General features: G+C 42.7%; 1 protein-coding gene across 1 annotated transcript in view; it reads right to left on the reverse strand.

Annotated features, from left to right (window-relative positions):
* Nucleotides 1–16,972, reverse strand: part of tcf25 (transcription factor 25 (basic helix-loop-helix)) — a 52,326-nt gene that overhangs the window by 31,496 nt on the left and 3,858 nt on the right. Inside the window, exons 2-6 of the mRNA XM_060923246.1 lie at nucleotides 13,940–14,020; nucleotides 10,440–10,520; nucleotides 7,812–7,942; nucleotides 3,665–3,730; nucleotides 1,831–1,913 (exon numbers count right to left, since the gene is read on the reverse strand). Of these exons, the coding sequence (XP_060779229.1) occupies nucleotides 1,831–1,913; nucleotides 3,665–3,730; nucleotides 7,812–7,942; nucleotides 10,440–10,520; nucleotides 13,940–14,020 (442 nt within the window). The remainder of the gene's footprint in view (nucleotides 1–1,830; nucleotides 1,914–3,664; nucleotides 3,731–7,811; nucleotides 7,943–10,439; nucleotides 10,521–13,939; nucleotides 14,021–16,972) is intronic.

Consider the following 16,972-nt stretch of genomic DNA (forward strand, 5'->3'; position numbering starts at 1 on the left):
TGTATTGTTGTCTTGCACGTGTAAACACTGCTTATATCATGTAAGCCGTATGCTACACTGAATACATAGTTCCTAATGGAGCATGTAAACGGCTAACATAAGCAGCTTACGACTATGCCTGATCCGTGATATATTTAGGATAATATTGGCAGGCACGTCTTCTAGTTTATGGCTTCTTTAGTTTTATCCTTGAATGAAGCAAAATATTTGATAACCTACATCAGCATAAGCAAATGACAATCTGTAGCCTACCCTCTTTACCCTTTGCCTCTCGTTGCTAGGCGGCAGTTACATGAAAGCCGCAAGCTTTCACAAGCAAATACATGACTGATATCACGCCGACTTTATGATTATCATGAATGTGTACTCTATGATGTGTACTCTATGAGCGCTCTGGAGCGAGTCACTTCCAAGATGGCCGCGCAGACCGCAGTGTTACTATTCTTAGCATCATCTCGGAGCACTCTATAGCTCTACGTACCTTTATCTTATGTCGTTTCACAACACATGTTCTGACAGGAGGACTGTTTTTGGAGGAGTCGCCTTGTCCCAGGCGACTGCTGGATCCGGCATAGCTACTAGTAGACCCCCTCCGGAATACTGTAGGCACTGCTGATGGTAGTAACACACGTTTGTGCTGAACTGAACACCCAAGAGATTCTTTTAAGCTGGGAAGGGTGTCAAAACAATCCAAATCGAAGTGTTCAGAGCACAGGACGGATGTTGGTGAGGGCTCCCACTTGTCACGAGTGCGCCTGACTTGCTTCACCCACTTCGCATGCAGCTCGGGATCTCTGGGAAACTTGAATAAACTTACCCCATCCTTGTGGGTTTTGGAGCAAAAGCCGGCAACACAACGCGAAGGCATAATAACTATATAAAATGTATAATAATACTACTAATAATGACAAACTGAACACCTGTCGCATCAACAACAAACTGGTAAGTGAGGAGGAAGATTCTTTCGCTGACGTCATATAGCTCCTCCTCCTCTTTCGTCTCCTGGGTGCTGCAGCCCCGTCAAATTTGCCCAAATAGCCGCGTTTTTTATCATAACTTGTAAAATAGGCGCCTTCGTGAATTAATATATGGATCATCGGGAATTACTTTTTATGTTAATAAAACATCGCCAAAGATGTCAAAAACGTGTCATCAGATCTTTAAAACCAACAACCACATTCAAATACACAGAAGAAATCCTGCTCAAGCATGAGACACACTCTGCATGAACACCAGGCCCTGTACAGTACTAGGAGTACTACGGTACTCCTGGCACAGCCGTCCTCTAACTTGCACAGGTTTATAAATAAACTTCGTATAAATACGCAGGTGATTCTAGAAAAAAAAAAAAATCGCACACGATGATTGGGCGAGAATTTCGATAATCACCTCGAGCGACTCGGTAAAATGACGGCCAATCGCGTCGTCACTGTAAGTGAGGAAGAATTACAGATGATGAAAGAAAATGCTGTTCCTAAAAGCACTAAAGATGCTACGGAGTTTGGCCTAAAACTATTCAAAGGTAAAGTGGGATTGTGATTTACTGTATTTCATCAAAGTATTTTCTGTGACTCGGTGTAGATAAGTGACAAGTCTGTGCTGCGCCTTCATTACATTTACATTCCACTTTTGAATTTTAAATCATTTTTTTTCTACTTTTTTTTTTAAATAATCACCTGTGTATTTATACGAAAACAATTATCCACCTCGGGCTCAGTCAGTGAACATCGGTGGACAATAACCTCAACTTCATCTCGGTTATTATTCACCTTTGCCTTCAGCGAATAATTGTTAAATATAAACTAAAATCCAAATGATTGCAGATTTTACCTGGTCGACTAAAGCGAGCCCACGTGTCTTTCGGGGCGGTCATCCACGTGCTGCGATGAAACTGTCTCTGTCTTTGCCTGGGTCTGGATGGAACACACACAGAAAAACAGGAGACCTCACTGGGAACATGTGAAGGATATTGATGCAAATTTCTGTTATAATTACACGACCGTTCAAAAGTTTGGGGTCACTTTGAAATGTCCTTATTTTTGAAAGAAAAGCACTGTTCTTTTCAATGAAGATCACTTTAAACTAATCAGAAATCCACTCTATACATTGCTAATGTGGTAAATGACTATTCTAGCTGCAAATGTCTGGTTTTTGGTGCAATATCTCCATAGGTGTATAGAGGCCCATTTCCAGCAACTCTCACTCCAGTGTTCTAATGGTACAATGTGTTTGTTCATTGCCTCAGAAGGCTAATGGATGATTAGAAAACCCTTGTACAATCATGTTAGCACAGCTGAAAACAGTTGAGCTCTTTAGAGAAGCTATAAAACTGACCTTCCTTTGAGCAGATTGAGTTTCTGGAGCATCACATTTGTGGGGTCGATTAAATGCTCAAAATGGCCAGAAAAATGTCTTGACTATATTTTCTATTCATTTTACAACTTATGGCAGTAAATAAAAGTGTGACTTTTCATGGAAAACACAAAATTGTCTGGGTGACCCCAAACTTTTGAACGGTAGTGTATAGACCCCTTTCACATGACGTCACCGCGCCGCGAGATTTTGTTAGGCGCCATATTGGAAGACCAAGTACATGCACTCACAATATAAAAACAAAGTACGAGCGAGAGTAAAGTGACACGATGGATGATAATTCTGGTTATGTGAGTACATTACCAGCTGCAGAAAGGGCACGGTATGTGGAGAAACTGGCTGTGATTGATGGCTTTGACCCATATGATAAGACTCGCGGCAAGGGAGAATAGAAACATAAGGAGGACCGGACACCAAGTCTGCCATCTGTTTGCTACCCAGACATTGTAAACTATTTGTTGTTTACACCCAGTGCCTACACTCAGTGTTCGAACTATGCCGATATTTTCGGGGGGCCCCTTTTTTTCCCTTGGGGGTGTGTGTGCTTGCGCTTGTCTCGGAGCGCGGATCTCCAAACACATGAGAAGCCTATCTTACGCACATATCACGCGGACTCCACACCACACACGCATCGCGTCTGAAGTCATAACTCATCAGGGGAAATCGTGTCCGCATTGGCATGTTCAAAAAACAACCTCGCGCCAACAATGATACCACACGCAAGAAAAAAAAAAAAAAGTCAGGCTACTCAACAACCAACCTGGCAGCAGCGAGCAAGCCCCAAACCATCCTAAATTATTATTATTAAATTGTAGAAGTCTGGGAGGCTTGCTCCTCATACAGTTATCAACTTGGGGCCACTTTAGCATGTTTTAAATCTGAATTTCTTGCGTTTGCTTACCTCAAAGTGTCCGCAGATCATGCACAGACTTATCCATTATATCCACAGTTTTTTGCCAAGTCTCACACAGGTTTCTTTCAAGTCTACTGTTGGGCCAATAAATCATAAATAAAACAGCTCAGATTTTTGTTTAAGTCGTTTGCCACTCCACTTTATTCTCGTGGGTTCACATACCGCTGCTGTTATTATCCCCTTATCACGAGTTTGTTGGTCTTCCAAAATGGCGCAGGGTCGGTTTACTTCCAGTTTCGGGTGACGTCAGTGAAAGGGGTCTATACACATTATGAGGTCTTTTCTAATACTGACAGCATTAACACTAGCACATTTCATTCAGAATAGACGTGAAGCAGGTTTAGTATGCACATACGCAAACAAACAGTAAGAACCAACCTTTGGTCTCCAAGCACAGCACGAGCTCCAAAATATCTCTTTAGTTCATTCTCAGGGTTAAGATTCCTAAACATGAACAAGACATGAAGCATAAGACGTTATTCTTTAAAGCTACAGAGACGTGGGTTTCAATCTGAGTGCACAGAATGAAGCGGTCAGGGTCTATGCATGTGACCACGCAAGCGCTTCTAAGCGATACGTTCTGTGTAAAACAAGTCTGCAGTGAAGTAACAAATTCTCACAACTGGCTCAAACGAACGTGCAAGATGACGTTTCTTCAGGCTCACGATGCTGGTTCCCATTTACTATCTGGCGTGCCAAAATGGAAAATGTGTACAGAGAAAGAGGTATGATGAAGGAAAAAAAAAAAAAAAACAGAGCTTGGAAGAAACTAGTAGACATCATTTGCATTTCTGGCGAGTTTACATAACTAGCTTGCTAACAAAGCTAGTACAAGGCAAAGCTTCAGAAGCCACACCCACAAGTTAGGACAGTGGTATTTGACACGCCCACCGCAAGAAGAGACAAACTACAAACGACTCTGCTCTCTTATAAAACGCAGAGAAAGTGAATCATCAATTAGTCGTCCTAAATCACAAGGAAGACTGATTGGAGAAATATTTGCAGGCTCTAGAAAAGGAATTTCAAACAGATTGGAAATCCGTACACACATTGTTAAAGTGCATATTCTGGACCAATTTCTTTTTTTTTTTTTTATATGAAAGTATGTCCCTTTACACACTCATCCAGAAGGGTAATTTTGCACAAGGCCATCTGTCTACAGCAGAAAAAAATAAAATAAAACGCGTCTGGAAAAATCCCAAGGGAGTCTGGAGCCAGAATCGTGACGTTACCTACGGAAGCGCCAGCAGGCTGCGAGAGCTTTGCATGGTTTCAGTGCACAGCCTGTGTACACCAAGCGCTCCCATTTCTCTCTCGTTGTCCGGTCTTTTGGGAAACGATGAGTACTAATCCCATCAAGATTGGTGTTGCTACACCCTCCTATGATACATCTGTTAACCATTTTAATAATTACACGATAACGTTGAAGAAATTTGCAGAAAACCACCAGGTCGTTTTCTCATAAACAAACCAGCGCTGACGTAGGATTCACAGGGATGTGATTTGGGGCTGGTGAAATCATCTGAAATTTTCACCGGGGGTTTGGGGGCCGCAGGCCCCCAGCTGGTCCAGGGCAGAGCCCTGGTGGGGGGACAAGGGGGGCGAAGCCCCCCGAAGCTCCTGGGTTCTGGGGTTTTCTGACTTAAAAATTGTACTAAAATGGCAAGCAAACACACAAGAAAAAAAACTTGTCATGATTAACAAATTCAAGCCAATTTAATGGTCAGCATGCAACTCTGAGCCCCTATAGTAAATTCAGTCACTACGTTTACATGCACATAGAGAGAATCGAATTTCTGCCGTTGCTTGACTGAAATCGAAGTTCAAAATGCCATGTATACACCTTAATTCGGCTGAAATTGAACCGAACTTGATTTCTCGGAATCGAGCTACACGACCTAGTTTATGCGATTTCTGCCGAGCTACTTTGTGCATGTATACCCTATCGAGCTAGTTGTTGAGCTACTTCCGGAAGTGACGAGTGACGAGACCACAAGCGGGAAACACAACAGCCTCGGTCGGCATGACAACAGTAGTAGCGAGCAGCAGAAGAGGTCAGGAGGAACAAACGAAGAAGAGAAAATGGCGATGTAGAGCTCTCTGAAGTGTGGGTGGAGCACAGAGGACGGCAGGACAAAGCTTCTGGTACTAATAGGCTTTTTATTGTCAGACTTTTCAGTTTAACAGCCTACTTTTATTCTTGAGAGAAAAACACACATGCACACTCGCACACTGTGTTCTAGTCCCGGGATGAGCTCTCCCCTCTGCTCTCCCTCTGCCTCCTTAAATAGGGCGCGGTTACTGGGAAGACACACAAACACAGGTTAATTACCGTCAGGTGAAGTGATTCTGTCACTCACCTTCCCTGGCTCCGCCCTCCTGTCACAGACCGGCGCTTGACCACGCCCCCACTGCCACAGGCAAGCAGAAACGTGCACTTCTGGAGCAATGAGGAGACAGAGTTCATGCTCATTCAGCTTAAGGAGTTGAATATATTAAAATTCATGGACGGGAGAAAAACGCGCAATGGAGAACACGGAACTGATAACTTTGTTTACACTCTTGAATAGCTCTTCTTCATGACGACAACCGGAAGTGTACCAACACGATGGGGCGTGTTGCGCCACCTGTGGCTCGGGTGCACAATGTACCTCACACAATAGCCCGATTTAATTGTGTGCATGTAGGATTGGATTTCTCTGGCACCCCTGCTGGGACCTTCAAGTCGATTATCGACAGCAGCTCGATTTGGATGTGCATGTAAACGTAGTCAATGATTCTTAACTGACAAAAAGCCAAAACATGAAACCTAAAAATGTCATTCTAAATTAAATCATCTGCATTAGAATAAATAGAAAATTGTATAAGGAAAAACAACATTTATACTTTCAATTACTGTAGAATTTGAACATACCTAAATGTGCCTTTTCAAACGAACATGATGCAACATAAGAATTCATCCACAATCTTCAGGAACTCTCAAAGAAAACAGATTCTAGCATCCATGTCCAGTTCCAGCATATCAGTCACTTTTTTTCTGCAGTTTCTACTCTAGCAATGTCAACTTCATATACATAACTCTATAGCGTTCACTCACCAAAGGATAGTCATAACTCCACAGTGTTCATTCACTTAAGGATATTCAAAACTACTGCGTTCACTCACTTAGGTTTCGTTTCTATCCCGGGCTCCAGCCCGACTTTGCACGCTCGTAGCTCGGGCAGGGGAGGTCCCAGCATCCCCAAACTTGACAGCCAGAGTCCTCTGCCCTCCCCCCAAAGAACCAGCGCGGGCAGGGTGCGCCAGCCCCGCGCCTCGGGGCGGAGAGCCACGGTGCTCGGCTTCAGTTTCGCTTTCCCATCGGCGGCTCCAGCCCGACTTTGGACGCTCGTAGATCGGGCAGGGGAGGTCCCAGCTGCCCCAAACTTGACAGCCAGAGTCCTCTGCCCTCCCCCCAAAGAACCAGCGTGGGCAGGGCGCGCTAGCCCCGCGCCTCGGGACGTAATTCGCCCCGAGGCGAGCCGCGGCGCTCCGCTTAGGTTTCGTTTCTATCCCGGGCTCCAGCCCGACTTTGCACGCTCGTAGCTCGGGCAGGGGAGGTCCCAGCCACCCCAAACTTGACAGCCAGAGACCTCTGCCCTCTCCCCAAAGAACGAAATCGCTGAACAAATGTCTCACAGTCTTATGTCCAACGTCTGTAGCAACCTCTTTCTCCAACCATTCCCAGCGGAACTTGTTTTTCACTATTCTGTCGATTTCTTTAACTCGATTTGCATCTTAACGCTCGATCACGGAGGCTGCCATCTTTCAACTCTTTGTTTGAAGCGAGCTTACATACAGCTATCTAACAAGCGCGTTCATTGGTTGTTACAGAGCGATGGGCCAATCACGTACCTCGTTTCATCTCAATGACGGAATTACTGAAAGTCGGAACGAATAGGATATGAATGCAGATTTTTGAGCGAAAAATCGGAAAATTTTTTTTCGAATTTTGAGGTGGAAAAAAGCGGAATTCCGCGAATTCGCGGAAAAATCACATCCCTGGATTCAGAAGGAGGCGTCCCGCACGCGACGTCACGAAAATCAATGTTTCCCGGGAAATCCAAATGGCAGGTTTTTTCAGAGGCGGACCAATTCGCCTCAAATGGCTTGATTTCAACTGAATTTTTCTGGTATTGCGCAAGGTAAAAAAAAATTGCACAAAATGTGACAGATATTTGACCAAAGTTTAATATAAAATAGGAGAATTACATTGATCTTGCTCCTGAATTTACCTGTGATATGCACTTTAAGCTGGTCGGTAATTAAGTGACCGTTTTGACCAAACCACGGGGCGCACAAAAAAGGGGGACATCCCTTTCTCGATTCTGAGCGAGTTTAAAAGATCTTGAAGAATTTCTTGGGTAAAACATGCAAAAGGAAACCAGTCTCTCATTTATTTTAAAACACGGTTGGGTTCTTGAACTCAAAGATCACAAAATCACATGATTACTGCTTTAATCCAGTGTGATGAAGACGCCTTTACCTGTGTTCCACATAAAGCAAAGGTCTGTGTCCTGAAACTCCACCATCCTCACTCTGAACACACAAACTGTTCTCCTTCTCTATGGTCTCCAGTAATGCATCTATATCATCATCATCTTTAAGTGGCTCCTCCTACAAAAAACACACACAGAGAAAAACCACAAAGAAAAACGCTGAAAGAGGACTTTCTCTCTTCTCAAGCTGGATACTTGCACATTTATGTGCAAACTGTTCACAGGAGCGTTGTGATATTCTTGACGATTCTATCCACATTCACTGGATATGAGCAATCGCATGCTCCGATTGGCTACTCTACTCCGAGGATATCAGCTCATATACCGTGAGTAGAGAAAAACAAAATGGCGGAGCATGTTGCTGAACCAACCGAGGACGAAATAAAAACAAACCCCAAAAAAATACTACAAAAAAAAAAGTATCTTTTTTGATTTTTCAAGAATTATCATTCTAGCTTTTTCACAAATTGCTCCCGTCATATCGCCGGTTTGTTTACATTCTAAGCGGAAATTATTTTGTCAGATGTTTTGTATAAAGTGTTTATTTATCAAATTTGCAAAAGAAAAATGCTCCATTTCTCAAAATCCAGTGAATGTGGATAGAATAAAACCGGTTAATCCACCCAATCTCGTCATACATGGATTATAGCCGGCTATCAGTTCATGTACGACTCGATTTCGTGGAATAACTCTTCAATATCCGGTCAGTTTTGTTACCTTCAGCTCTCTGTGAGCTGCCCTGCTTTGAGTTGAGTTTTGTCGATGTGACTGAATATAAAAATCAACTGTCCTACGAAGCCAAGATTTCACTAAATCAGTGATTCCCAACCACTGTGCCGTGGCACATTAGTGTGCCGTGAGAGATCATCAGGTGTACCGTGGGAAATTATCCAATTTCACTTAATTGTTCTGAAAATTATTATTTATTTACTGCAAATAATTTGTCTTCGTTCGTCTATGCCAGCGACGTATAGTGACAGGCAGAACAATTAAATACTCTTCCACTAGATGGCAGCAGGTAGCTAATTAACCTGTGTATCTACCTGTTGCCATTCAAACAATAGAATTAGTAATGCTTTGGGTGTGACAGCGGTGATAGCAATGGATAAATATTTGAAAAGAAAAAGTACACAATCCAAACTGGGTCCTGGAGAAAATTCTGACCCAGATGAAGGCCCTAGTATGAGTAGAGGTCAGAAGAAAGAAAAAAAAAGTGATTTTCCACAACCTATCTATGCGAGCTGGGCTTTTCAAGCATGACTGCTATAAAAACTAAAAAAGAAGAGTGACTCAAAGCTGTTGAGGAAGATCTTCGTGTGTGTCTTTCTTCAATTCCTGCGAGTATAGACCCCTTTCACTGACGTCACCCGAAACCGGAAGTAAACAGACCCTGCGCCATTTTGGAAGACCAACAATCTCGTGATTAGGGGGAAATAACAGCAGCGGTATGTGAACTCACGAGAATAAAGTAGAGTGGCAAACGACTTAAACAAATCTGAGCTGTTTTATTTATGATTTTTTTGCCCAACAGTAGACTTGAAAGAAACCTGTGAGAGACTTGGCAAAAAACTGTGGATATAATGGATAAGTCTGTGCATGATCTGCGGACACTTTGAGGTAAGCAAGCGCAAGAAATTCAGATTTAAAACATGCTAAATTGGCCCCAAGTTGATAACTGTATGAGGAGCAAGCCTCCCAGACTTCTACAATTTAATAATAATTTAGGATGGTTTGGGGCTTGCTCGCTGCTGCCAGGTTGGTTGTTGAGTAGCCTGACTGTTTTTTTTTTTCTTGCGTGTGGTATCATTGTTGACACGAGGTTGTTTTTTGAACATGCCAATGCGGACACGATTTCCCCTGATGAGTTATGACTTCAGACGCGATGCGTGTGTGGAGGTGTGGAGTCCGCGTGATATGTGCGTAAGATAGGCTTCTCATGTGTTTGGAGATCCGCGCTCCGAGACAAGCGCAAGCGCCCCAAGGGGATAAAAGGGACCCCCCCCCCGAAAATATCGGCATAGTTTGAACACTGAGTGTAGGCACTGGGTGTAAACAGCAAATAGTTTACAATGTCTGGGTACCAAACAGATGGCAGAATTGGTGTCCGGTCCTCCTTATGTTTCCATTCTCCCTTGCCGCGAGTCTTATCATATGGGTCAAACCCATCAATCACAGCCAGTTTCTCCACATACCGTGCCCTTTCTGCAGCTGGTAATGTACTCACATAACCAGAATTATCATCCATCGTGTCACTTTACTCTCGCTCGTACTTTGTTTTATATTGTGAGTGCATGTACTTGGTCTTCCAATATGGCGCCTAACAAAATCTCGCGGCACGGTGACGTCATGTGAAAGGGGTCTATATCAGCTTTGTGTTCAACTCAACAGGCCCAGGTTTCACACTGAGTAAGTAAATTGAGACTAGATGATCATTATATTTCATTATATATACACTTTTTGTGACATTTTTGTTTGGTGGTGTGCCGTGGGATTTTTCGAATATAAAACATGTGCCGTGGCTCAAGAAAGGTTGGGAAACACTGCACTAAATGATTGATCATGGATGTCAATAATTAAAGAAAGAAAATAAAAACAACAAAATACACAAATCATACCGGTGCGTCTGCAGCAGACGCCTTTTTTCTCTTCTTTTTCTTCTTCTTTTTCTTATTGTTTGTCTTTTCATTAGAATCAGACTGAAAAGAAAAAAAACAATAAAAAAGTCACCTTTTTGCAGAGACGATGCCGCCTTCATCAATGAACATTCGATAAAGATTTGTACATCACGTCTAAGTCTACGACTAAACCTCAGATAGATTTCATGGTTATTATATAAAGAATTAAAGCATAAATTAACTGCTGTGTGCACGCGAGTGCATTTTAAAGGAGCAGCCTGTAATGTTTCCAAACGATTCTAGATAAGTAATCTTCAGATAATTTCTGAGATAACTCAGCAAAACTATCATCATCATCTTGCCCGGGACGGAGTCCACCAGGGGTCGAGGTATTATTTTTGGTCGGGTTTCTTTGTTGTTTTTTTAAAAAATGATATTATGGGAAAACGGCTAAATCAATCTTCATGAAACTTTCAATAAATATAGATGGGCACTGGTCTCAAATAGAACCTCCAACATTTTGAAGGTAATCTGGTCAAAGTCAAGGGTTTTGTGGCTACTGCTTCATATACAGTGTTATCGTGCTGTAAGAATGTAAGAGTGTAACAATCGCGCACTGCGTATGCGCATCACCAGAACGGTGAATCGTGATCTCGTGATATGAACAGTTGACAACAACACATCTCAAAAAAGTTGGGACAAGGCCATGTTTCCCACTGTGAGACATCCCCTTTTCTCTTTACAACAGTCTGTAAACGTCTGGGGACTGAGGAGACAAGTTGCTCAAGTTTAGGGATAGGAATGTTAACCCATTCTTGTCTAATGTAGGATTCTAGTTGCTCAACTGTCTTAGGTCTTTTTTGTCGTATCTTCCGTTTTATGATGCGCCAAATGTTTTCTATGGGTGAAAGATCTGGACTGCAGGCTGGCCAGTTCAGTACCCGGACCCTTCTTCTACACAGCCATGATGCTGTAATTGATGCAGTATGTGGTTTGGCATTGTCATGTTGGAAAATGCAAGGTCTTCCCTGAAAGAGACGTCGTCTGGATGGGAGCATATGTCGCTCTAGAACCTGGATATACCTTTCAGCATTGATGGTGTCTTTCCAGATGTGTAAGCTGCCCATGCCACACGCACTAATGCAACCCCATACCATCAGAGATGCAGGCTTCTGAACTGAGCGCTGATAACAATTTGGGTAGTCCTTCTCCTCTTTAGTCCGAATGACACGGCGTCCCTGATTTCCATAAAGAACTTCACATTTTGATTCGTCTGACCACAGAACAGTTTTCCACTTTGCCACAGTCCATTTTAAATGAGCCTTGGCCCAGAGAAGACGTCTGCGCTTCTGGATCAGGTTTAGATACGGCTTCTTCTTTGAACTACAGAGTTGTAGCTGGCAACGGCGGATGGCACGGTGAATTGTGTTCACAGATAATGTTCTCTGGAAATATTCCTGAGCCCATTTTGTGATTTCCAATACAGAAGCATGCCTGTATGTGATGCAGTGCCATCTAAGGGCCCGATGATCACGGGCACCCAGTATGGTTTTCCGGCCTTGACCCTTACGCACATAGATTCTTCCAGATTCTCTGAATCTTTTGATGATATTATGCACTGTAGATGATGATATGTTCAAACTCTTTGCAATTTTACACTGTCGAACTCCTTTCTGATATTGCTCCACTATTTGTCGGCGCAGAATTAGGGGGATTGGTGATCCTCTTCCCATCTTTACTTCTGAGAGCCGCTGCCACTCCAAGATGCTCTTTTTATACCCAGTCATGTTAATGACCTATTGCCAATTGACCTAATGAGTTGCAATTTGGTCCTCCAGCTATTCCTTTTTTGTACCTTTAACTTTTCCAGCCTCTTATTGCCCCTGTCCCAACTTTTTTGCGATGTGTTGCTGTCATGAAATTTCAAATGAGCCAATATTTGGCATGAAATTTCAAAATGTCTCACTTTCAACATCTGATATGTTGTCTATGTTCTATTGTGAATACAATATCAGTTTTTGAGATTTGTAAATTATTGCATTCCGTTTTTATTTACAATTTGTCCCAACTTTTTTGGAATCGGGGTTGTAGAATATAAAAGTACAGACACTTGGTATATTTTACTTCTGTGATTTTTAAATTGTTCATTTTTGAATTACGCTTCATTTTTGTGGCTACTGCCTCATAGAGTGTGTGTATATATATATATATATATATATATATATATATATATATATATATATATATATACACACACACACACACACATATATATATATTTTTTTGTTTCCGTTTCCGGTTGAGAGTACGTTGGCTGCCGCTTCTCACCAGAGCTTTTTTTTTAATTTTCTTTTCTTTCTTTTTCAATTTTCATTTTATTTTTTTTTCTGTGTGTTTGTGTAGTTTGATGTTTGTTTGAGTGTTTTGTCCGCTGGTTGTGGTGTAGCTCCGGACCCAGTTTTGGGCGTTGGTTCCCTCCAGTCCTTGGTTCGCCGTGGGCGATGCCTGTGCGCCCAGCTGTGGACTGCAGTGAGCTCGCTGCTCATTTTACATCGTGGCTGTCCAGCGCTCCGCGCTTTAACGCTTGGCGTGATGTTCCGAGCGATGTTGCTTGGTGGTGTCACGGCGGCTGTGCAGGCGGTTTGGGACACACCAGCGCTTTGCGTGGCAGAGCTTCTCTGCTTGCTTTGTGGATCCATGGCGTGGTGTTCGAGTGATGTTGCTGACGGCGTCACGGCGGCGGTGCTGGAGATGTGGGAGTCGTTTTCATGCGCCTTTTGGTGGGACTGTGGTTGCTACACCACTGGAATTACATCTTGACCCCTACTTGGTGGACTTTTTACTTTTATTTTTTATTGATTTATTTTTTATTGTTTTTTTTCTTTGTCTATAATTGTAAAGCGCTCTTGGGTTTCTTGAAAGGCGCTATATAAATTTAACTTATTATTATTATTAATATGCTATATTCACTGTATGGACATGGGATCAGAAAACTATTTTATTTATAAGCAGTAGCCACATGGACCCAAAGGGTACCTATTTTTTTTTTTTTTGCAATATCTTCCTTCACATTCATCATAAGTGCTACTGGGTGAGGTTTGTTTTGCCTGGCAACACATAATAATAATAATAATAATAATAATAATAATAATAATAATAATAATTTGTCAAATGAAGTGCACATGTTTTTAATTTTAGGTTTGTCTACATATTTCTGGCCCAGAAATTTGCCCAGCCATTTCCTTAAACAGCAACTCACAAAGAATACACAAGTGGAGTCACTTGGGATGAACAGGAGGCTTCTTTTTTTTTAAAGAATGCAATTGTAATACTCCTCACACGCAGCAGGGGGCACCAAAAACTAAACAGCTCCGTTAAATACTGCAATAAACTAGAATTTAGTCTAGCGTAAAAGCTGCTAGCTGTAGATTTGTCGCCATTTTAAAACACAGCCTATTACACAAACAGACAAGTTTCTTGACATTTAAATACTTATCAACCTTTTCCTGCTTTCCTGGTGCTGGGATGCTCTCGTCATCGCTCTGAGTTTTGTTGCCATCGGTATCAGCAGCTTCGCCAATCTGTAATTGAACAACACACGTAAACACAAGCGTTATAACACCAGCAAGCTTTAAGAAAGGTGTATGGGGGTGTACTTCAGTTATTTACTTCATAGCTCGCCAACTCGAATCTACATGGAATTAACAGAGAGAGAAACTTGCGCAGTTGTTTACATGGCGTCAAAAACGGGAAAGAATAATATGCGCCGGTATGCGTAGAACAGACTTCTGGCGGTGTACACGCTCTGAAAAAGTTGATGACGCATACTTTTACTTTTTAGGCTCTATGTGATTATACACTCACCAGCCACTTTGTTAGGAACACCCATACATCCACCTGCTGTTTGATGCGGTTCTCTAAATCAGCCGATCCCTTGACAGCAGTACAGTGCATCAAATCATGCAGATACAAATCAAGAGCTTCAATTAATGTTCACACATCAGAACGGGAAAAATTGTGATCTCACGGTGAAGTGTGACTTTCTTTCTTTCACAGTGGTATGGGTGTTGGTTTGAGCCAGATGAGTGTTTTTGGTTTGAGGATTTCAGAAACTGCTCATCTCCTGGGGTTTTCACACACAACAGTCTCTAGAGTTTATACAGAATGGTGCGAAAAACAAAAAACAAGCATAGAGTTGACTGAGTGAGCGACAGTTCTGTGGGCAGAAACAAACGCCTTGTTGATAGAGATCAGAGGGAAACGGACAGATTGAGCAGTTCAAGCTGCCAGGAAGTAATTCATTTAATCACTCTTTACAACCGTGGTGAACAGAAAAGCATCTCGGCATACAACAGCAGAACAACACATTGGGTTCCACTCCTGTAAACAGGAATCTTAGGCCATGTACACACATAGCCGGGTATTTTTAAAACCGAACATCCCCCCCCCCCGTTTATAAAAATGTTTTATCCACACCACCTCGTCTTCGAAAAAAATCCCTTCCACACATAACCGAACATCTGCGTTTTCAATCACATTCATAAGCATTCCAAACCTGTAGATGGCATTATTTCCCCAAATCCTACCTCCTAATCACATCAGAATAGCCCTCTGTTGGCGTCACTTCCGCCTAAACATAAAACATGGCGCCAAGCTCGTTCGTCTGGACAGACTCGGAGACAGAATTGCTTCTAAACACAATTTTGGAGTATAAACTTCAAAAGACGCAAGAAAACGTTGATTGGGAATCTTGTTAGTAGTTGGGCTTCTAAAATTAAACATGTAAATAGCACCTGCACAATAATTAACGCTTTCAAGGCACTACTCCGATCCATTACTCTTTGTCCATGCTTAATCTGGCTTCTGCAGTAAACAAAGGTCGCACGTTTGACGTCAGGGCAGATTTGGTGTCATTTTTTTGGCGCAGATTGTGACGTTCTAAAACGCAAACCTCCGGTTATCTCTGTCTACACGAAAAGGCATACACGGAGTTTTCAAAAATCTTCACTTTGCCCGGAGTTTTTTTTAAATATTCGTTTTTGATGTGTTTTCATGTGGATGACAGGCCAAAACGTAGAAAAATATCTTCGATTTAGCAGATACCCGGCTACATGTGGACGGGGTCTCAGGGCCCGTTTACACGAGGACGCTGTCGGGTAAAAACGACTAAATATTTTATCAGAAGTGCCTTTCGTTTACACGAGGATGGCGTTTCCGAGGCTGAAAAACGGATAAAATTGAAAACGCCTTCCAGAGTGGATAAGTTAAAAACGGCCCCCGTTGCATATCCGTCTAAACTACCCAATACGCGAAACTCTGCTCGGATCTGCTCACGTCGGGTACGCGTTTACGTCATACATATGTCATATACTGCACATGCCAGCCCGGGAAGTAAGAAAGTAAGTAAAAAAGTAAGAGCATGTCTGATTACATCGATCTAACGGACCTTCAAGCTGCTCTGTGTTTTAATGCAGTAGACGTGTTTTCCTGCTCACCCGCCCGGCTGGAGCTCCTCAGTTTGGTGTCGCCAAGTTACACACACACGCGCGCGCCGCCTATTCAAGCCGCTCGTGAAACCATAAACCCGAGACTGAAAACAAAACTAGCAGCTGAACGGGTTTATTTTGCTGAGATGGACACTGCCTTTTCTCTTCTTCACCGAAACAAGAGTGAGTGTTACTTAATAAAGGCAGATTAAAAGAGTTTCGGTTTGCTCCTGCTCCTCCCTCGAGCGCTACAGTACCTCAGCCGGACCGGTGTTCTGTAAAGTTATCCTAGCAAGTTCTCATACAGACCGTTTTATTATTCAAAACAAGTCATTACAAATTATTTGACTCGGCCAATACGCACAAAACATAAAAATCGGCAAATGCGTGAAATTCTCACTGATTTTCTATCAGCCCAGCTGATCGGTGGGACAAAACTACTGTTAAATTTTCCTACCCTCCTGGACTTCGCGCATGCGTAGTAGGCTTGGTAGGATAACTTGACAGAACAGCGGCGCAGATGTGCAGATCAGACAAGACAGAAGACGTTGCGCATGCGTGCAGACATAGCGGAGACATTTATGCGTCACCGTATAGACGCAGATTTCCTCCTTGAAAACGGTCGTGTAGACGCGGAAAAAAGTGAGAACGAAAACGGACTTTTGCGTTTTTGTTTTATACCGTCCCCGTGTAAAGTGGGCCTTAGAATCAAGTTCCTATTAATGCGGCCAGTGAGCGTACATACGTTATAACCGCTTCAAACTAACAGAGTACAGATCGACGACTATGTTTACAGTGAGCGTGATGCGAGAGGACAAGCTCAAGAGAGCACCGAGTTCTCCAAAACTCTGAACGGTTGCATTCTCGGACTCCGAGTCCAGCGTTTGCTGTCTGCACCATTTCTATCCTGAATTTTTCATACGTCAGTGAACGTCTCTGGAAAATAGCGAGAAAAGAAACTCGTTTTTACAATCCTACAGTGAAATCTGATGATTATGCCTCATGTTTGAGTGTTGATTTTTTTTTCCTCCTCAAGAATTGCGCTTG

The sequence above is a fragment of the Neoarius graeffei genome, chromosome 6 (assembly GCF_027579695.1).
Source record: "Neoarius graeffei isolate fNeoGra1 chromosome 6, fNeoGra1.pri, whole genome shotgun sequence".
In the NCBI taxonomy this organism is placed as follows: Eukaryota; Metazoa; Chordata; class Actinopteri; order Siluriformes; family Ariidae; genus Neoarius; species Neoarius graeffei.